We start from the raw sequence: 21,147 nt of genomic DNA on the forward strand, positions 1-21,147 counted from the left end.
CCTGTTTTTGGAAAGTGGCTGAGTATTGCTAAAAAGCAGAGGATGGGACCTTAAGGAAATTGGAAACTGGACTTTATGCTGGAATTTACACAGGGAAACTTGGGCATCATGCTTCAGGCTGCTGGAGGACAGAGGTGCAGGTAAGGATGAGGTGAGCAAACAGCCATTTCCAGGCTTTGCGGGAAGACAGTGCCTATTCTGCATYCCATGCTTTTAGAAACCAAAAAATCACAGCAAGCCCACAGCAAGGAGCAGCAGGCACTGGGCTGAAATCCCCTGTCCCTGCACAGCACAGCTGTGTTCTGAGCCCCTGCCCAATGGGGCTGCCACCAGAGGTTTGCTGATGCTGCAGGTCACAGTTGCAGTGACCTGTAGCTATGCCAGGGGCTCGTGATTGTGCAARGCCACACAGCTGCATCTTCAGAGACATTCCTGGAGTCACGGGGCCAGGAGCAAGCAGGTTACAGGTGTGGGTTGGCAGCATGTGTTACCATCGTGCTGTCATGAGAATCCTCCACCTCTGGGTCGATGGGAACAAATGACATTTCTGTGGATGGATTGCTGTACTCTGAGGCACTGCACTGGCAAAAGAAGGCTCTGCATTGTCCTGGTTTGGCAGCCGTTGCTATGTGTTTTCATGTCTTTAATGTTATTGAGTGAGAAGGGATCYAGCATGTGGGAAGGATTTTACAACTTCTGTTGCTGTTAATGTACCAATTGGTCCTGCCTTCTAGTTTCAAGCAACAGATGGTGCTGCCCCCTCTTTGAAAACGACACACACCAGTCTCTGATGCCGAGTCTGGGAAGAAGAGCTGGGAACAAATTGCACTTGTGTTTTGCCCTTGGCCTAGTCGTCGAGATTGGATTTGTTCCCACCAGGGAAGTCTTTTGTCATGATCTTTCTCATTTCCTCACTTCTCTTCTTGTCAATGATCTCCATCTCATGCATTTTCTGCAAAGTACAAAGGGGGAGAGCTGAGCAGGGAGRAAGCTAGCAGCTTTTTTTTTTCTTCTTTTGCCAATCTTAAGAACAAAAGTTCTATTTCCCTGATTAAGTTACATGCAAAGGCAGAAAGAAAGCTGAAAAATCTCTATCCACCATTCCCCAAAATCACACCTGAGCTGTGCCATGAAGGGAAGCAGCTCTATGCCCCCTTCCCTGCTCAGATATCAGAGAAAACTCTGCTTTATGATCTGTGACACACCGAATTGCCTCCATGCACTGTACAGCCAAGGCCTTTGCATACCTGTGAGATTTCAGTGAGGATAATCCCTTCATACTCCTTGCCCTGTCCTAGAGCTTCCATCTCTGCCAGGAATTCCCTCCTCTCCTGAATTTCATTCATCACTGATGGATAAGAGAAAGAACTGTGGAAACAGCATGCAGCCAAAAGGCAAGAAAACATGTTTCTGTCTATATCTGAATCCYAAATTTCCCGCCAGGGAAAGGATGATTATCTGCTGTAACACTCATCTTGCTCAACATGTCATCACAATAGCTCAGCAGTCCTTTACATAGTGGGAAATGTACCTTCTGCCCAACTTCTTACCACTCCTTGACTCCCAGGAACAGCAGTTTTCTAGTTTTCTTTGTACAGACAATTCTCTTGTGGGCAATTTAACCAGTGTGTGGGTGGAGACAGAACTTGCTCTTGAAGTTCATTAGTTGACACGCATCCCCCAGTGACCACAACCATCCAAGACCAGGCATGGATCATCAGCTGCTTCTTTGCACCACAGACTACAGCCAGCTGATCCAAATCCTGTCACAGATGTGTCAAGGACAACACTCAGCTTGCAACAAGTGTTGGAGACTACCAAGCATATGGGAAGCCAGCTGCACTGGCTCCCTGTAGCAGGGAGCACCCCCTCTGTACACATTATTCTAGCATTGACAATCTTTGTGCTGCCCTGGCTGGCAACGTTTTAGATTCAATCACAGAGAGGTATTAGGCAGGGTTTTGCTAYCCCAGATTATTCTGCAGGCCAAAGTCTTTCACTGCTGAAAATGTGCTCAACATATAAGCTTTGCTAGTATAACTCTCGTGATCCTGGAATGAAACAGGACCAATCATGGTCCGGCTGTCAAGTGACCTAGTCTATATTGAGTCATGCTTGCTGGGAAAAGGACCAACAGTACCTGAGATTGCTTCCCAGGTATCCCTGCACATCCCTAGGCTATTTCCCCACCAGCAGGGTGTATTTTATGTGGGCAACCCACAGAACTATCCACCAGCAAACTGCAGCAATATAAGCTCTGTGAGGGTGGCTGGATCACAGCATCACAGCAGCAAGTCCTTTTTCTTGGAAACTGGGCTTTGTGCTTCCTCCTGTAATGGGCTTCAGGTTACTGGCAACACAGCCTGCCACCCCAGCCCTTGGAGGGAGCTGGGTTCCCAGGCTTCCTGCCTGCCTGCCTCCTGGGGACATAAAGACGTACATTCTTCAAACCGGTCATGCTCAGCTATCTCATCTTCCTTTTTCTGAACAAACACCTGCTCCATCTTGTCCTCCACCTCATCTTTCCCTGTTGCTAAGATGTTTTGAAGTCTTCTCTTCTCTTTTTCCAAATCTCCTGTGAATGCCAAAGGAAAAAAAATTATTATCAGCATGTCTCTTCATGGAGCAGCCTGATCACACTGGTTCCCTGCTAAGCATGCCAGAGGAAGTGTTAGATTAATGTCAGTCCATCCCTGGGCTGTGTGCAAGCACCACACAGTTGCACAGAGCCCACCAAACCAACATCAGAGGTCTGGTTCACATCTATGTGCTAGAAAATCATGTAGTGCTCCACTCTTACTTAAGGACAGTGCAGTCCCTATCACCTGTCACCTTCTGAGCCGGCGGGCAGAAGTCAGCAAGCACTTACAGTAGATGTTCCCTCAGGGATCCATTTCTAAAGCATCTTTGAAGACTGTGACTGTGAGGACATGGAGCAAATACCACTTCTGAGATTGTAGGCAGGGGATGGACAGAAGGAGAAGAGAGGGTCCAGGCATCACCATGTATTTATTAGCAGTGTTTGCTGACTTACGCATGGGCTGGGGCTTGAATTTCTCTCGGGTGTAGGCATCTCCTGCCTGGCAGACCTTGGCAGGTCGGAGAAGTGGTCTAGCTGGAAGCTTGCGTGGCTGACAGGCTGGCAGGTAGGAAGCAGGTGCTGGCTGTTTGCTGGATGGGGGAAATCTCTGAAGGGGTAAGGCATCTCCTCCTGGGGAATGAATCAAAGAAAACAGCAAATCAGACACAGGGGACTCTGGATGGATAGCTCTGGGCCATTGTCAGCAGATCCACCTAATGATCCATAGTAGCATCACAAAGTGCCACAGATCTCTCACCCAGGCCATTGGGCATGAGACAAACTATGGTTCAAGTCACACTGTTGCCCTTTGTTTCCTGTATGACCCGTGGGGACACCTTGCCCCGTTTGTCCCAATGTGTCAGGTGCTATGCTGCTGTTTTAAAGCAACTGCCCATCCAAGCAGGTTGTAGGCGAAYGGCCCTGTCTCAAGCCAAGATGCAAAAGCTTCTCACCATAACACAGCAGCGGGCAGGAGGGCCAGGGGGCCTCACTCACGTTTCACAAAGTCCATGAGATATCGCTTCTGGGAATGCGTCAGCTGCAASTCCTCCATCATCGCTGAAAAATACGACGTGTCGGTGAAGAGGCAGCAGAGGCGGGCTGGAGAASCCGCCCTGGGGCCACCTCCGCTCACAGCCCCAACCCGAGAGGGAAGATGAGGGTTTGGGAGACAGCAGGCGGGGCGGCGAACCAGCGACGGGCCCGCACGGTTGTTGGACCGCGGTGGGGCGCTCCACTTCGGGGCGAGGCACGGCAGCCCGGACTCCAGCGCCCCGAGCAGTCGGGCCAGGCCCCGGCCCCGCTCCACCGTTACCTCTCAACAGCTCCCGGGTGCCTGGGCTGTAACGGGCCGGCCTGCCCGCGGCCGAGTCCCTGCCGCCGTCCGGGGCTCCCGCCGGCTCCATCGCGACGGGCGGTGACAGGACGGGACCGGAAGCGGAGGGGCAGGGAAGCGGCGGCGGTCGCCACGGCAACGGCGCGGGAGAACTTCCGGTAACGCTCCGAAACAGCCGGAAGTGGCTCCCGGAAGTGCGGGTCAGAGGGCGCCGGGCCGGCAACATGTCTGACAACGAGGACAAGTGAGAGCGGGGTGGCCGGGGGAGGAACGGGAGGCGGCGGCGTGTCGCGCCTCGCCTCTCAGCGGTGGGGCGGGCCGGGGGGAGGGCGACCCGGCTCCAAGTACAACGCGCGTGTGTCGCCCACAGTTTTGACGGGGATGACTTCGACGATGTGGAGGAGGATGAGGGCCTGGAGGACCTGGAGAACGCGGAGGAGGTGGGTGCCCCGCGGGCCGCCGCTCTGGCCGGTCTGGGCAGGCTCTGCCGGCGCCGCAGGGTCGTATCGCAGCCTGGCTGGGAAGCTGCTGGGGCTGGGGAGTCCTCGGGCTCCCTCGACACCTCAGGGCCTCGGTGGTGGGTGCGGCTGCGCAGCGACGCGGGTCTGTTTTCACCAGGAGGGACAGGAGAACGTGGAGATTCTGCCCTCGGGAGAGCGGCAGCAGGCAAACCAGAAGCGGATCACGACCCCCTACATGACCAAGTACGAGCGAGCCAGAGTCCTGGGCACTCGTGCCCTCCAGATAGCGTGAGTATTGCCCACTGTTTCCCCAGCAGTGCCAACTGCACTTCCCTTTACGCTAAAAAATGCTTTCCTCTTCTCTTAAAAATTCCCAAATATCCTAGATCCTTTGTCTGATTGCTGAGYTTGCATGGCACCCCTTTGGTCAACAGTGGTGCACAGAAGTGTGTGGCTCTTAGTTGCTCCTTGCCTGAAACTGTGCTACTTGTGCATAAAGAGGAAGCATTTAGTAGCCACAATGAATTTTCCTACATCACAGGCAAAATTACTGGGGAATGGGACAAACCAGTTGTGGTTTTTGTCTTTCCTAAAAGAGACAGTATGGACTGGAAAGTTCATAGTTGGCTTGTAAAAGCTAGTTTGGAGGGAGAGGTGCTTCAAAAAAGCTTCAGTTGATACACAGGGTAGGAATTGGGAGTGAAGAAACCAACCTGAAATCTAATTTAAGTGCAGTTGCCTTGTGGGAAGCTGTAAGTTTTTTTAAGTATTTGCAGTAATAAGACCTTATCTATAACAAATAAAAACATTTAGAAGTTAGTTTAAGTACTATCAAAGTTGGCTGCTATTAATCCAATTGCCTTTTTGGACTTATTTTAATAATAAATATCAAAACATTTTGTGCTTTTTGAAAAATGTCTTTTGAGTGAGATTATTTGACAGTGGCAACTGTTTGAGTTTCATCTTGGTTATATCCACCCTCAAAATGAGGCCTTTCTTGTGCATCATTTAGAAGCTCACAGGCAGCCAAGCTGTTCTTTGCACAGCCTGTGAAGCTGCTTTGTGTATGTTCTTTCAGTGGGTGAAAGGCAAGAAAAATGGGGGGAGACGAGATGGGCCCATACCAGGGCTTTAATCCAAAACACTCTGGCACCTGCTTCTTCTGGCTTTGGTGCTGAMCCCAGAGCAGCAGCAGCCCCTATGGCTCACATAATGTGAGCTTTCTCTGCCACCATTGTCCAGTGGATAGGTGTCRTCACAGTCCCTTGCAAAATGATTAATATTTTATTCCTAGAGGTAAAATGCATTGTAAATCCCGCCCCTCTCTTCCCCAGATCAAGGCCTGGAAGCTGTGAGCAAGTCAGAATGTAAGAGATGTATTGGAGTTGTAGGCGGCCTGCTCATTTTACAGCAGTTCCACCCTTTTTGTTGGATTAATTTTAGAACCACTCTTCATGTTTAAGTACAGCAGAGGGCGACTAGGAGTGTGTGGATTTGACCAGTCCTTGAGTATGAGCAGTTAGCAGAGCTTGAGGGGTGGGACAAGAAGAACATTGAAGTAAAAGTTTGGTCTATAACCATCTGGGGGAATTTTCTTCTTGAGTGCACAACAGAGCAAATCAGTTTTGCCAGGAAGGTGTCCCACCCTCCTATTTTATTGGCTGTTGTAGAGGTGACACAGGTAAGCAGGTGTTTAGCTGTCCCTCTTCTCTCTGTGTTTGCTCAAGTGGTTGTTTATGCTCTTCCTAGGATGTGTGCCCCTGTGATGGTGGAACTGGAAGGAGAGACAGACCCCTTGCTGATTGCCATGAAAGAACTCAAGTAAGTCACAGATTTTGTGCTGATTTCCATAAAGCCAGCAGTCCTCTCCTCATCCCAGCATTTAACAGTTTATTCTAAGATAACCTTGTGTTACCTCAATAACAGTGAGCACTAGAATTGCCTTCTCCTTTTTTCACCTTGGAGTTTCTCCACAGCTGTTCTCTCCCATCCWAGTTGCTCCTGCAAATACTGGTAATTAGGAGTGCTCTGGACCTCTTCTTCTTCACAGTGTTCTTTATTTCTATGATGGGAACCCAAGGTCCTCATCTTTCTGGAATCAATTTAGTTCCCCAAATGGAATTGTTTTGAAGCAGCCATCTGAACAGACCTGTGTTCAAATGAAGTGTTGGTAAAAATTTAAATAAGAATCAGGCTGGTGAGAATGCTTATTTCCTGCACCCTTGCATGCTGGTCTTGTGCTTTCCACCTGCATACAGAAAGGTAAATAAATCCTTTCTGACTGTAGCAGAGGCAGCTTTTGCATGGCCACTTGCAGGCCCACCTTTCCACAGCAGAGCTCCCTGCTATCCTACAGTTTGTCTGCAGTCTAGGTCACATGCAGGTATCATTCAAGCAGCTGGACTCCATTTCTGATTAGGTCTCCATTGTCTGCTCTGCCAGTTTCTCAATGCACTGAAGCTGCTCTTGCAGATTTTATATCTATTACAGCTCCCTTTGCTATTGCCAGAAGCTCCTTAAATCATATTCCTGTTAGATCTCCAGGCTCAGACTGAGTTTTTTCTGGTCACTGCCTGAGTATGAGCTCTGGAAAGTAAGTCAGGGTGGTGCATCCTGTTCTGTGCCAAGATTCAGGTGTAATTCTTGGCATCAGGGAGTTGCTTTTCTACTGGAAAAACGTCCCTGGATGTAAAGAAATTGTGTTACTTTTCAAGTCTGATATAGTTGAAACTTGATGCCCTGGTTAGAATCCAGAATGTCTGATTATGCTTTGCTGACTTAAATCTACTTTCATGAAGTTAAATTGTGTTCAACATTTTCTTGCTCTCTAATTGGAAGCTCTGTAAGCAGGTGCTGTGCTCCACCCTGGCTGTAACAGTTTTTAGTACCTGAATACTCACTGTCCCATGTATCCTTAAAATGTAACTGATGCTCTCAGGGTGCAAATTTCTCTGTAAATACCAGTTTGCCCTGGAGGTTCTCAGAATTCTGCCACTTTTTTTAACATCATGAGGGGAGAGAACTTTCATCAAACGGAAAGTGGATTTGTTCTTCAAGTCGTTTGATTTATATTTTTCCCCCAATATCAGTATTAGATCTGCTTGGTGTTGTCTCTTAATGGATTCAGTCCACAATAGCAGCAGAGGTCTGAGAGGTCTTTGTGTTCCTAGTCTAAGGGTGCTGAGTGCTTTGCACCCGCAAATGACAGAAGGTTGTTGGAGCTTTGCTATATAATATCAAATCACTGGTGCTACACAGCTCACATTTAAATCTGATGAGTTTGTTGAAGGCACCAAGCACTACACTTCCATTGCCTGCTGAAGTGATACAGTGGAGATTCTGACATTTCTGTTCAACTCTCTCTTCCCTTCAGAGCACGCAAGATCCCCATAATCATCCGGCGTTACCTTCCAGATGGGAGCTATGAAGATTGGGGTGTGGATGAGTTGATTATCACAGACTGATCAGATTCCAACCATTGTTTTTGTTTTTTCCAGGGGTGTTTTTTATTTTGGTTAGTATTTGTGTAAATAAATTCTTAATCTCCCTATATTAAATTAAATGTATTTGGGATGTTTTCCCCTCTGACTTTCTTTTTGATCTCAGTTCTACATGCCCAAGAGATGCCTTCTTAGCTGTGTTACTAGTGTGGGTATTGTTTTTTACTCTCTGTATCATGGACTATATTAGTAAGATTAGGGAGCCCAGTGCAATGCTGTTTTTTCAGCTTTTTCGCCCTGTTGAAGGCCTTGTCTTTTATCTAGGCTAAAGTCTGCTGTAACTCCCTCCTCTAGCACTGCTCCTCCCTGCCTACAGGACTGATACCCAATTAAACTTGTGCTGTACAGAAATGCTCTGGCAGGTACTTTGGCTTCAGAAAGACTCCAGCCTTCCACTGCTGTCCCTTCTTAATATGGGAGTGCTGAGACACCTCCACTGCTTCTCCCCAGACAGTTGGGCCTTTGTGCCCTGAACAGGTTGCTGTGGAAACCCCCAATTTCCTCTTTGGCCAGTGCTGACTCTGGGGCTTCTCAGGAGTATCGTAGAGCAGCTCTCATCAAATCACCTATTGTTTCCCTGCTCCCTCTCTGCTTATCAGAAGTGGGGATCCCCTTTCAGTGGCACTGCCCCAGCCGGAAGCGTGGCCGCCACTTGCAGTCCCACCAGCTCAGCAGGTGTGGGTTATTGCTCTTGCTCCTGGTGCAGCTGTTCTCTGACATGCAGGGGAACAGAGGTCCTGGGGATGGACCAGAATCTCACTTGCACATACCCTGGTGCTTCTTACGGTGGCACAATAGTAGCTAAATCCTAATGTTCCTTTAGTCTGTGTTGTGATGAAAGATCAGTCATCTGTCCCCTTCAGGTACCTGCACTCTCACCTCTGATGTGCCGGAAGGTAAAGTTCTCAAGTCAAGTGGTAGATGGATGCTTTCAGTCTGCAACAGCTTCCAGCCAGCTGCTACCTAGTTTTCATTTCTTGGTCTGTGTGCTTCAAGGTTCTTTCTCGGCCTGAGGAAGATCTGAGCTTAGGCAGAACACACCAAATCTTTCTCAATTGTCTTAACTGAAAAGAGCTCTCAGAGGTTTTGTTTTCTATTTTTAAAGCAAAGAAGGGGGAAGGTGCACCTCGTCTATGGTTTCTGCCTCTTTATTTTTTTCCTTGTGTAGGTCCAGAAAGAATTTTTCCAACTGGTTTGTGTTAAAACTTGTGCTTATATATAAGAATTCTCCATGCTGTGTGTGTGGTTGGTGCCTGCACGTGACCATCCGTGTCCCAAAGGGAGTTTATACCCACCTGCCTGGGAACTTTGCTCATGCAACCAATGAATGTCATTCTCTTATTGCTCCTTGTGAAAGCACCAGTCTATCATTCCTCTGTTGGTGTGCACAGGAGGGGCTGGTTTCAGAGGTGACAATGCAAGAGCTGAATGGGTCCCTGGGTGAAATGACAGGTCAAAGGGGATGTGGAGAKGTTTGCAGGTGCACGGAGGGGATTGACTGTGAAGAACACAAATGCTTCCTGGTCCAGGCCATCCTCACCAAGAAAAGGTTAATTTGCAGCACTGTGGCCTTCAGCCTTCTCCCCCCACCCTGCATGGAATCCTTTAATCACGTTGGTGCGGTGTAATTTCAGCTCTGAAATGGTGCCTTTGTGCAATCGTTTTGGCGTCTGCCATAGAGCGCGGGGTCGTTTTCTTGTCCTTTTTTTTTATTTTTTTTTAAATGGCTTCTTTGTTCCCTACCGGACTCCCCTCCCCAGCCTCGCATCTGTATCAGATACGATTAAAGGGATAGGGAAGGATGCCGGGCCAGCTCCTGCTAGGCTGCAGGAGGACTAGTTAACCCCTGTGTTACCAGAGGCATTCTCAATCCTGTCTTACTTGCGAGAATCTTCCTATATGAGAGGAGGCATCCCCTTCCACTGAAGAATGGTTGCAACAACCCACTCGCTTTCTTAATTTGTTTCTTGAAGAGCTGGAGAGGAACACTTATGCAAGATTAAGAACTTTCCTTTCCCACTCTTCTGTTCATCCATGCTGTGTCATTTCTCTCTTCCACTCCTGTGGTCAACTTTCATACCTCTTAACTCCACCATGGCTTTCCTTCTTCCCCACCCCTGCTCCTACTTCAATGCAGTAGCTCCCTTGTGGGCTTTTCTCACAGCCTGTGATTTGGGGTAAAGGCTTCTCCTCTCCATGAATGGTCARTCCTATTTTGCATGGACCTCTTTAGCTGGCATCACCATTAGATTCATTAACTCATCCTGCTGTGGATGCTCTTGGCCCTATACAGAACTTCATCCATATAGTGCTGTGTCTTTTAAAAAGCTTTGAATATGTTCCACAGTTTCTAGATGTTCTGTTTACTCTACTCACCCATAGAGTGTTTAATGAACATAAACTCACTGCATCTGCTTCCATGCACCAGCACTGAAACCCTTCGGAATCAACTTGTAATTGTTGTGGAGTGCCTGTGTTAATTAGGCTCCTACCATTCTGCTGTTGGCCTTGAGAGATGTTCTTAAGCAGARCAATACCTGCTACACATTGTTATTTCCAGACAAGTTCAGATTCCCTTCCAGGACCCGACTATGCACTGAATGTCTTCTTCAACAAGTAAGAAGGTTTATACACGTGTTCTGGAATATACTCTTTGTGTGAGTGTTTGTATTTAGGTTCTTGCTTGTGGAAGGTAAGAAGGTGGGGGGGTTGAGTTTTTGCAGAGGAATTAATGGCTGTCTCCAAAGTACACACATCTGTGTATGTGGGGAAGTTTTTTTTGAAGGTATGCTGCCTGGTTATGCAGAACCAAGACAAGAAMCCCCACACTTCTATCCTAGAGAGAATTAGCAGTCACACTAAGAAATTTTTGGGTGAAGCATGCTCAAAATAGTACTCTAAATTGCATGTGCTGTATCTCAGCTAAAAGTAGAATCTATGAGTKTTAGTGCATATCTCATGGAAAAAATTACTGGAGATGGGGTGTAAACAGAAGATTAGCTTCATCTCCGTGAAGGAATTTGGASAGCCAGTCAGAACTCTGCCTTTGTCCTCTTTCTGAGAGGCAGAGGAGGGCTGTGCACAGGATCTCTGTGATGGTGTGTGACCCATCATACATATACTGGGGGAAAAAACAGAGACTTGCAGGGAAGAGGTTGAAAAAAAMCCCAGGCATGTGAAAATGAAACTTTTAAGTTTATTATTCCATATGTTTAATGCAGAGTTAATGGTGCTAGGATGGCACAGAGGCTGAGGAAAGGGAAGTGGGGGAGGAAGGTGCTACTTGCATAAATAAGGGGACAGGGCTGGGAGAGGTTACATGCGTACAGGGGGCAAACATTCTACATGATCTTTTCAGACACCACAAGGATAAGTCATCTGTAGCTAAGGGATGCAGGAAGAGTATCTGACAGTCATATCAGCAGAGGGATACAGCAGCACCCATCACAGTCCACATTTGTTTAAAGTCTCTTTCTAGACTGGAATATACCCTGGAAAGTCCCACAGCATGCCTCTGCAATCAGTTGTCAGGAATCGTCTTTTCCACAAAAATTTTCGTGGCAATTTTTGTGCCAGTTCACTCTCCAGCATCACAAACCACCCCAGTCCTGGAGGTGACAAAGGAGAAGCAAGCAGATGTTGGGCTGTAAAAAGAGGATATCTAAGAGCTGGTTGCTTCCAGTTTGAAAGCCAAGGGCAAAGAAGATGGCTTTGCACATAAATTGGCTTCTTTCATCATCCAAGATTGGGTCTGTATCTACCTTGCTTAGAGCCACAGTAGTATCTTTCCATTCTCAGCATGGATGGGAGGAAGGTGTTGACTGACTGGGAGGCATGATGAACAAAGGAGTTCAGCCTGGGTTTGGAGTGGGAGCTCAAAGAGCACTGGAATGAACTCAGGGTTTTGGCAAGTGCATAGGGACTTTGTTGGTGCCTCTTCGTTTCATGCAAGCAGAGTCAGATGTGGAAGAGCAAGGACCAAGTTTCCTTAGGTTGTTTGGGATTCTGAAGAGATTAGAAGAGACTGAAAGGCCTGACATAAATGAGTGATACAGAGTAATTTTAAGAAAGGAAGATTCACCCATAGCACCATAATGATTCATTGGTTCTTCTCCACCTCTCCTCCACCTTCATACATGAACATGCATGTGCACATGGGCTGTGATATGAATAATGCTAAGACTGACAATGCTGTTCCCAAATCCCATGTACTGTCCAGGCAAGCCTTAAAATCTCCGTGCTGAGAAGAGTGTGGGATTAAACAGAGACAGGATGGAGGGAGGAGGTGGGAAGAAAAGCTAGGGTGCAGCTGTGGAATTCGGCAGGGAAGCAAGCGTAGGTTGGTCTTCCAAAGGGTTCATGATTCATGCATGTGTGAATCTTAGGCAGGACTGCTGCACGACACTGATTGCAAAGAAGGTGGCCATGCCATCCTCCCTACTGCTCCTCCCATGACACATCYGCCGAGGATGAGCAGCCGCCCTTCACCTGCAGCAGGTGACAAAGTGTTGGCCATTGTGCCCTGTTGGAAGCACTTGCAAACTCCCTGGAGTGGGCTGGGGAGGGGAAGGAAAGGACAGTTGCTCTCATCGTACAGTCCAGGGTGTGCACAACGAARCCCACCACAGACCAGTCACTCCATGTCTAGAATCCTCATCTAGAAGGCCAATAAGGTGTCACAAGCCAGTCATGTGGCCTGTGTGAAATTGGTAAAGGGTGAAAGAACAATAAAGCTTCCTCTAGGTGGGTGTGCCAGCAAGAGCTGGGATCAAGAAAGGCACTTCTGTATACTGGGTGGGTTCTGGTGGCTGGATGGCACTGAGTGACCTTGGAGTTCGGAGGCTCTTCTGCCTGTGCTGATTCTTTGGAGCCTTTCCGTCGCTGCTTCGGTCACTGTTCCCCATTCCCTATGGTCTGGAGAGAGTTGTGTACACGGGCTGTTCCCAATGTGTGGGGCTATGGGACTGTGGCACGGAGGGTGCAGGGTCAGAGATGGCAGTGTAAAGGGGACGTTGGGAAGGTCCCATGTAGGAGAAGGCAGAGTAGAGACCAGAGGCTTGGGTGGAATGGCTGTAGTAGGGTCCTGAGGGCTGGTGGTCTGGGTAGTCAAACTGTGGCCTGGAGATGGAGGGGAAGGCTGAGCCATAGTGGGGCAGACTCAGGGATGTGTAAGCTATCTGGGAGGTGGAAGGCTGGTCAGTGTAATGGCCTCCAGGGGTGGACCCCTCTGTTTTCACCTGGGCCTTCGAGTCCACCACCGATGAGGTGGCAGTGGGCAAGGAGACTCCATGCTGCTTGGAGATCCAGGCAGAGTGTCCACTGGCTGCAGCCAGGGCGCTCCCGAGGCCGTAGCCAGCAGCGGCTGCTGCCGCATAGCCCCCGACGTGGCCTGGGTGACCGGCGTGTCCATTGGGCGGCAGGTATTGGTCGAATTCATTGACATCAAAGGTCTCCATGTTGGACATCACCTCATGGCTGATCTCCCCAATGTCCACATTGCCAAAGTCAATGTGTGGCTTTCCCCCTTCCCCTAGGGAACGCCCTTCTCGTTTGGAATCGGCTTTGCCTGCCTGCAGCTCGGTCTTAGGTGTGGTAGGAGGTGTGGGGGGCCCATGGCTCTGACCTGTGATGTGAAGAATATTTTGAGGAGGAAAGAGAGAGAAGAGATGAGTTACAGCTTTGTGACTGGTTCTATACACAACCCAGCTCTGTTCTTCCCAGTGTGCCAGCAGCTGTCTAGCTGAAGGCTTTAGTGAAGGGGGAAAGAAATAACCAAAACCAAATCTCTTTATATCATCTTGTGGAAAAAAGGGAGGATGCAATGATACGTTGCCTGACCAGAGAATTGCAARTGCCTCTGAAACTCAGGCATGTCCATGTACTACTGACACCAGCAGAGATTGTTGGGTCATGAGCAAGGTGTGAGCCCCTTGCTCACTAAGGCTTTCATCACAATGACTTGTTTTTGACCCTCTGACTTGGCTGTAGCCTGTCAATAGATTCACAGGGACCCAAGACTCACCTGAGGAGTGTTCTGGATGACTGTCAGACATGGGCGACCCTTCACCGGGGTGCCTGTGATCCAGGTGGGCATTCTTGTAGTGGGCCTGGATGGTAGCAGCCCCACTAGCCTCCCCCTCTACCTGGCCTTCACCCTCGCCCTGCGTGGCCTTGCCATTTTTCCGCCGGCGGGGCTGGTACTTGTAATCGGGATGGTCCTTCTTGTGCTGCATCCTCAGCCGCTCTGCCTCTTCGATAAAGGGCCGCTTGTCGCTTTCATTCAACAACCTGCAGAGACCAAGGTGGTAAAGAAGAGAAGACGGAAAGGAGTGGGTCCGTCAGAAAAAAAAMCTATGCTCAGTATTGTGGGACACAGCCTGTAAATCCAAATGTCAGGGTGTTGCCCCATGGAGGGTATTTCCCAGAACAACAGATAGAACTTGGAGTGTTTCAGTGGAGACAGCAATGCTTTCCTTCTTCTTGTTAGTCATTAAACCCTGACACTGGTTGGTGCCAGTGCTGGGTCCCCTTTCCCCACCTATGTGGTGCTCCTCACCTCATTAAGTTCAACTTACCCTCTCTTGCATTGCCAAAGGGCAGCCTTTTGGAGCTGTGGTAAATGAGGTTGGATGAGCTGCTTTTAAAAACTTCAGGCAAAGTAAGGGCAGCTAGAATTGTCCTTTGGGCAAAGGTAGGGTGGCACACCCTTGCTACCTGTAGTGCTGCCTGCCCCATGTCTCCTGCTCTTCCCCAGATGGTGTTTGTTCCAGATTGACCTCTCCCTTTTATAGGCTCTTCTAGTTTAAGGCTCTATGGAGCATCAGTAGCAGCACTTGATGTTGGCTCCATACTATATAAACGATATAACTATAGTATCTATATAAAGTAACCTTTAACAATCTTGACATATCCTAGAAGGAAATTAAAGAAAATTTGGAAGAGGCAGAAACAGTGTATTCTACTATTCCTAGTGTTTCTGCTCACCTCAGGCATGGATAATGCAAAGGGCTGAAGCACAAAGGACCAGCCTTTCTTGAAATTGGCCAAGCAGTTGTAAAATATTTAGCTGCCATTTTGCTAGCTTTGTAGATGAGCCTTGGTCTCTAGATGAAAGGCACTGCAGAAATCTAAGCTGCTTCTCCATATTCCTGCCGGAGAATGGGCTGCTTTAGTTTAACACACTCTGAGGAAATGGTGAAATGCACAGGCAGGAAGGAAGCCTCAGAGCACTTGAAGATGAGATCAAACTCATTGCTCTAGCCTTTCACAGCGTTTCAGCTGGAAGCACTTCAATTTCATTTTATGATTTTCCTCCTCAAATATTCTTGTGACTCAATGTCATCCTGCCTCCAGCCAAAAACCAGTGTCCTCAGAAGGGTCCAGTCTTCTCGTGACTGGGAGCTCTAATCAGCCATTAGGAACGGCAAGGCTCACAAAGAGCAGAAACAAATTCTGTTTATGTTATGTCCACACCTTTTTGTCCCCAGTGAAAGAACTACACAGGGATAGAACTGTGCCAGTATCTTGGCACCCCCAAAGCCCTTAGCACTAAAATGTGGCCAATTCTGTTAGGTTCTGGGGAAGATACAAAGGCCCGAACTGACCTGAAAAACAGAAGATAAAGACGAGGTGTGGCTCAAGGAACACACAAGTAAATCTTGTGGGTAATCAAAGGGGTCACCACCAAGTAATGGGTTGATTCCTAAACACCCCTGTCCCCCTACTCCTTGTGCATCCCCTCAGCTGGCAGACAGAAGGCGTGTGGCATGGGCTGGAGCCCGTCATGGTGCTGACCTGGGTTCACTCCAGTCAGCCTGAGCAGGTCATGGCCACACACCACATTCCTCCACTGCCTTAATCCTGGAGATTAAAGCAACTGAGCCACCATGAATCCAACCCCAGCTTTCCTGTCTCCCTCCCACCACTGTATGCCACGCTCACACGTCCCAGAGGCCTCTAATCCCTCAGCCTGTGCTGCTCCAGACAGCCCTCCAAGGGCYAGCCCTTGTAGGCATTGTGGCCCGGGAGCAACCTTGCCTTGGCAAAACCCTCATCCTTGCAGAACAGGGGATATGGAGWATAGAGACAAAACCTGCAAAGCTCAGCCTTCAAGATCTATCTTGTGGATGGTGTGAAACAGACCCACTGGAGGCCGTGCAGGTGTCAGATCCCTGCTCTCTGAACCATACTCGAGTCCTTTCCCCTTGACAGCAGCCCATAGGCCATGCCACCAGCAGGACAGAGGCAGGTCCACTCCCCGCATCTTTGCATTTTCTTCAACGCTGCCTGCTCCCTGCTCCCTCCCACTGGGATCAGAATTCAAATCGGCTTTAGCAAAGTGAAACTGGTGCGAGCAGGCAAAGGCCAGGAGATTTGGGGGGATTTGTATTTCACTTGCTTCCTGCCCTCCCCCTCCTGCCCCCCACACTCAYCAGGCCATAATGCAAAGGAATCTCGCACGGGCAGAGAAGTTRTGGATCACAGAGCAAAGCCCTTCGTGGGGCTTATCCAAGCCCGACACCAAATGCTCACCCCTGAGCCGAGGGGAGAGGGGCAAGCATCCAGCGCCACGCTCTGGGAGGAGAAAGAAGGGCTCTTCTTCCTGTTCTCCTCTTGCAGCCTCGCCTTCTGCTGCCTGGCATTGCACCGTTCTGCATGCCGGGTGCCTGGTTCAGCAGCCAGAGGCCTGACCCTGGCTGGGACTCAGCTGCCAAACAGTCAGTGCGGTGATGGGTTGGGCACTGGGGCTGATGCAAGGCAGGGGCTGGCTGGGAGCAGAGCCCACCTATGCATCCATGACCCTCGATTTTGTGTGCACGAACCAGTTCCCGGGGTGCTACCACTCTCATGCAAAGATCCCTCCACTGGGGCCTCTTGCTCCTCCCTACCAAGCCTTCCTCCACTTCTTCCCATGCCTCCCTTATTTTGAGCCCTGGAGGTGGTGCTGGCTGGCATTTTGGCTGGGAGTCTTGCCGACATTTCCAGCAGCCAGCCTCCATTTGAGGGCTACTCCCTGTCCCACCCTGGGGAAGGAAAACATCCAAGGACAGATTTTATGAGCATCAAGCACAAAAGCTCTACCTTCTTTTTCAGTATGTCCCATTTGTTGTCTGCACCCATCACGCACGCACCCCAAGTGGATACAGACTGGGGAAAGTGRATGGGGTCATAAGCCCTCTGGTATCATGTTTGGGGTCAAGCGGGTAACGTGGCCGTCAGGGCATATCCTGGAGCCCCTTCCAATGAGGGCTGTTGCCTGTGGAGGACATGGCAGTGCAAATTCCGGGCTTAAAAAGAAAATCTTGGACCATTGCATCCCATTTTGCATATGCTTCTCAAGATTCCCCAGCCTCTGCCATCCCCACCAGTGCCGATGGGACATGCTCGGTTTAGCGGTGATCTGCAGGCTGTCTTGTTTTCACCCACCTTTGCCTCTGCCTAATGTGCCCTTTATCTGTATAAGCTCAAAACAGCCAACATTTTCCAAAGTGACAAGCCATGGCGGTAGCATTTGGGTGGCCACTTTGTAAAAGGGTAGGGTCAGGGCCTTTTGCAGGGACCCTCATCAAAAGTTTGAGGCTAAGCCATCCAGAAAAAATCCTGGCTGCTTGCAGGAGGTGTACCAGGAGCTATACCAGTGGGACGGTATWGATAAGGCAGTGGGAACCTCAGTGGAGGAAGCCCAACTATACCATGGCTGGAAGGCAAGGCTTTGGGCTACTGTCCTCATAACCTTTGGGCCACTTCCCCTGGTGTTTTCTGTCTGGTGTTTCCTCCCAACTTCACAGAAAGACACGTGCGTGTAGCTAGACACTGACTGTACCTACAACCCATCTTACTGGGCTATATGGTCTCTGTAGGGACTGGCATGACTCGGAGAGCCTCAGCCTGTACTAGGGACACTGGAGAGGAAATCTTCAAAAAAAGCACCCAGGTGGCAAACTCAGCAGCATACAACAACCCCAGACCTGACCTCACAAGCTTCTCATCTGACCCATGCTTCCTGGCTGTATGCTGCTCTAAGAAATACATAAGGACCTTGACTGTTGTCTGGCTGCTCTGAGTCCCATGTGGCCAGCAGTGTCCCGCTGCTCTGAGTCCCATGTGGCCAGCAGCAGGAGCCATGTCCTGGAGCTGGGAGGCAGTTGGGTGCATGACTGTGGTCACGGGCTGGGGGCTATATCTCCCTGTGCTCTGAATGCAATACCTATGCAGGTTTCACTGCTCTGTTCTATTTTCAAGGAAAATGTGGTGCCTGGAGAGAGACACTGTTGCTCTAAAATCTGGCAATATTTTGCAGTAAAGGAATGATACCTTGATATCAACATTTCAGGAACAAAAAGACTGGGTGCCCCACACACAAGCACACCCTCTTTTCAGCACAGCTTCACAGTCCAGAGGTTGGCAGCAGAGTCCCAGGTGAAAGCATGTGCCATAGTAAAGGGAAGACAGAGGGGATCCAAGCAGGAAAGAGGATCAGATGAGACATTCACAATAATGCTCCGCCTTTGACTTCCCAAAGAAATCCCTTTACTGGGGTTACACTAGACACTAACGCGTCAGGGCAAACAAGCTGACATAGCAGAGGGACACTGATGCCCAAGGGGTTGGTTCCTTGCAAGCAAGGAAGTTTGAATCATCAGCTGCAATAKAGTGCGTTTTGAAGCTTCTGCTTCAAAAAATGTGTTTTGGTCCACTCAGGGCTGAGGGCTTCCACTATGAAATGCCGTCAGTATACAAGGGAATCAKAGGGCTGTTTGCATGAGCCTTGGTTTGCATTGGTTTGTGCAAGGCAGGGGGACTGTGCTGGGGACTTGTGGCAGAAAGTGTTTGTAACAGGTTGATGGGGTTATCGGCAGAGAGGTTCAGACAGGATGGGAGCGGCACAGACAGGGGCACGAGGGACAGCTCTCTGTGCACTCATGGGCTGGCTACACTCAATGAGGGCAGCCCATGGGACTGCTGGAGGAAGGAGGGGAGGGTACGTGAGGGACCCAGGATCTRCACAAAGACAAAATGAAAATGGGCACACGAACTGGTAGTGGCAAAGGACAAGTGTATGTGTGCTCATGAGAAGGGGGGCATGTCTCCAGGTGCAAAGGAGGAGTGGGCTCGTTTGAACCCGCATGTTGCAAGAGAGTCTGCTAAGGCTGCGACTGTTGCCGATCTCGTCTTTTCTGCTATGCCTCAGCACCCATTTCTAGCCGGTCCATCTCACTGCACCTGTGCAGCCTGCCAAAACTGGGACCATCCTGGGAAGGATGGGTGTGGGGCTCTGACTGCCTGTCTCCTGTCCCATGACCTTCCTCCTCGGCTGTAACTTGGTTTCCCTCTTGCTTTGTGACACTGCCCAGAAAAGAAGCCTGGTTAGTGCTGGAATCTGATTCAGACGGGCTTGAGGCAGCCTCCTGTGACTGCGCTCTTAAGTCTTAAGCTCAGCCAGTTTACTGCTAGTGCACAACTTAACCCTACAGGGAGGGTGAGCCAAGAAAACAACATCTCCCCAAGCAGTCAGGCAAGGGAGGACCAGAATGAGTGTACTCATCACAACAACCAGGAAACCTAATGGGAAACACACGGTAAGGGCTACTGCCTGGGACAGAGGTGAGCTCTGCTGAGGAAGCCTTCACTAAATCTAACCACCACTCTTGCTCCAGTCAACGACTGCACCTCCTGTGAGGGGGCTCACCATACAGAAGTCCCCTCAAGAGACACCCCTTCCATCCTGCTAAGTCTCCATCCTTCCACATGACCACACAGTCCTCTAGAGGACACCTCTAGACCTCAGCCCCATGCTCCACCGCTCGGTCTTACCTCCAGAGCTTGCCCAAGGTCTTACTGAGCTCAGCGTTGTGCAGGTGCGGGTACTGGTCAGCCAATTTCCTCCGGGCAGCCTGTGCCCAGACCATGAAGGCATTCATGGGCCGCTTGACGTGGGGTTTGCTCTTGTTACTTCCATTGACCCGGACGGGCATGGGAACCAGGGTCCAGTCATAGCCACTCAGCACCTGGCTGACCGCCTCGCGGATACACACCGGGAACTTKTCATCATCTGCTTCCAAGTCTTGCTGTTCCTTCTTCACCTTYCCTATCTCCCCATTCCCAGAACCAGTGAGGTGCGGGGAGTTGTCCGATGCCATGGAGGGTCCTGGTGAGAGGCAGTGGTGGTCTTCAGAGCCCACTGGGCTCATCTCTACCTCTGAAAGGTCTTGGTCATCAGCCATCSTTGCTCTCAAGCCTTCCCTCTTTCTTCTTGCTGTTCTTCTTCTCACTGGGGAATGAAGGGAGGAAGACAAAAACAAAGGAAAGAAAGGAGAAAAGGGGGTAAAAAGAAAAGGAGAAGCTACTACCAAATCTGAAAGGTACTCCAAGGTCTCTGAAGAGCTGACCACGAGACAGGGGCTGCTGAATTAAAACGCAAGCAAAGCAATTGCCATGCACACCGCAGAACCCGTGATCAATGGGGGTGGGGATGGGTTGGGGCCCCTGATTAATTGGAATATTGCTCCCTATCTTTGCAATTGTGTGGAGCTGACATGTGCAGAAGAGCCTGTAACAAGAGGGATAAGAAGGGTTGGGGACCTGAAAGGAGAGAGACCTGGACCATTSTGCCTGGGCACAGCACCCCACAGAGGAGTGGAAAGTAGAGCAGAGCCACAAAACCTGTGTGGGGAAGCGCCCTTTTATTTCGAAAACATGCAGTGAAATGTCTGGGGAGAGCCATGGCAAGGGAAGCACTGGCACAGTATCTATAAGCCAGAAGGGACTGATATTCCAGCTGCCAGGGGGATGCAGGGAACCAGCCCAGGCCCGGCATCCACACCCAGAGACCCTGAYCCCAACTGTGAAAAAGTGCCTCTGTGGGCACATCTCAGCCCTCATTCTCCTCGCACAGCTGATAAACCAAAGGCTTACAATACATCTACACTTCATCCACACACACTCCAGTCTGTGTGTGTGTGTATGCGTATGCATACTCACATGCATGTGTCTGTATTTTTATCTTTATCTATATATACCCAGATAAAAACACAACCAAGTTTAACTTTGAGACAAGCCATAGCTTTGGGTTGCCTGTCCCACACACTACGCCTTTTTCCTTCTGTCTGCAGTCACCTCTAAAAGTCCCTGCTGCTGTGCAGCAGTTCCCCCCTCAGAGAAAGAAACACTCTTAAAATAAAGGCCTCTCTATCCTCCCCATGCAGAAATCTAAAAAAATCTTAAAATAAAGGCCTCTCTATCCTCCCCATGCAGAAATCTAAAAAAAAA

The 21,147-nt window shown here is 49.6% G+C and overlaps 3 protein-coding genes across 3 annotated transcripts in view; 1 reads left to right on the forward strand and 2 right to left on the reverse strand.

The window, feature by feature from the left end:
- Positions 1-2: 2 nt before the first annotated feature.
- CUNH22orf23 (chromosome unknown C22orf23 homolog) lies at positions 3-4,143 on the reverse strand. Its single transcript, XM_057388198.1, has 6 exons — positions 3,897-4,143; positions 3,578-3,640; positions 3,035-3,211; positions 2,441-2,575; positions 1,248-1,348; positions 3-952 (listed from the first exon to the last, which is right to left on the reverse strand). The coding sequence occupies exons 1-6, from the start codon at positions 4,141-4,143 to the stop codon at positions 848-850; spliced, it is 828 nt and encodes a 275-aa protein (XP_057244181.1). The 3' UTR covers positions 3-847.
- Positions 4,101-7,949, forward strand: POLR2F (RNA polymerase II, I and III subunit F). Its single transcript, XM_057388209.1, has 5 exons — positions 4,101-4,161; positions 4,288-4,357; positions 4,536-4,666; positions 6,128-6,199; positions 7,752-7,949. Exons 1-5 carry the CDS (start codon positions 4,142-4,144, stop codon positions 7,840-7,842), a joined length of 384 nt encoding a protein of 127 aa, XP_057244192.1. The 5' UTR covers positions 4,101-4,141; the 3' UTR covers positions 7,843-7,949.
- A 3,129-nt stretch (positions 7,950-11,078) lies between these two features.
- SOX10 (SRY-box transcription factor 10) overlaps positions 11,079-21,147 on the reverse strand; it is a 10,529-nt gene continuing 460 nt past the window's right edge. The window contains exons 2-4 of the mRNA XM_057388186.1: positions 19,693-20,149; positions 13,901-14,166; positions 11,079-13,501 (exon numbers count right to left, since the gene is read on the reverse strand). Of these exons, the coding sequence (XP_057244169.1) occupies positions 12,786-13,501; positions 13,901-14,166; positions 19,693-20,102 (1,392 nt within the window). The 5' untranslated portion in view covers positions 20,103-20,149 and the 3' untranslated portion in view covers positions 11,079-12,785. The remainder of the gene's footprint in view (positions 13,502-13,900; positions 14,167-19,692; positions 20,150-21,147) is intronic.

Source organism: Malurus melanocephalus, unplaced genomic scaffold (assembly GCF_030028575.1).
Source record: "Malurus melanocephalus ecotype Western Australia unplaced genomic scaffold, MMel_1.1 scaffold_17, whole genome shotgun sequence".
In the NCBI taxonomy this organism is placed as follows: Eukaryota; Metazoa; Chordata; class Aves; order Passeriformes; family Maluridae; genus Malurus; species Malurus melanocephalus.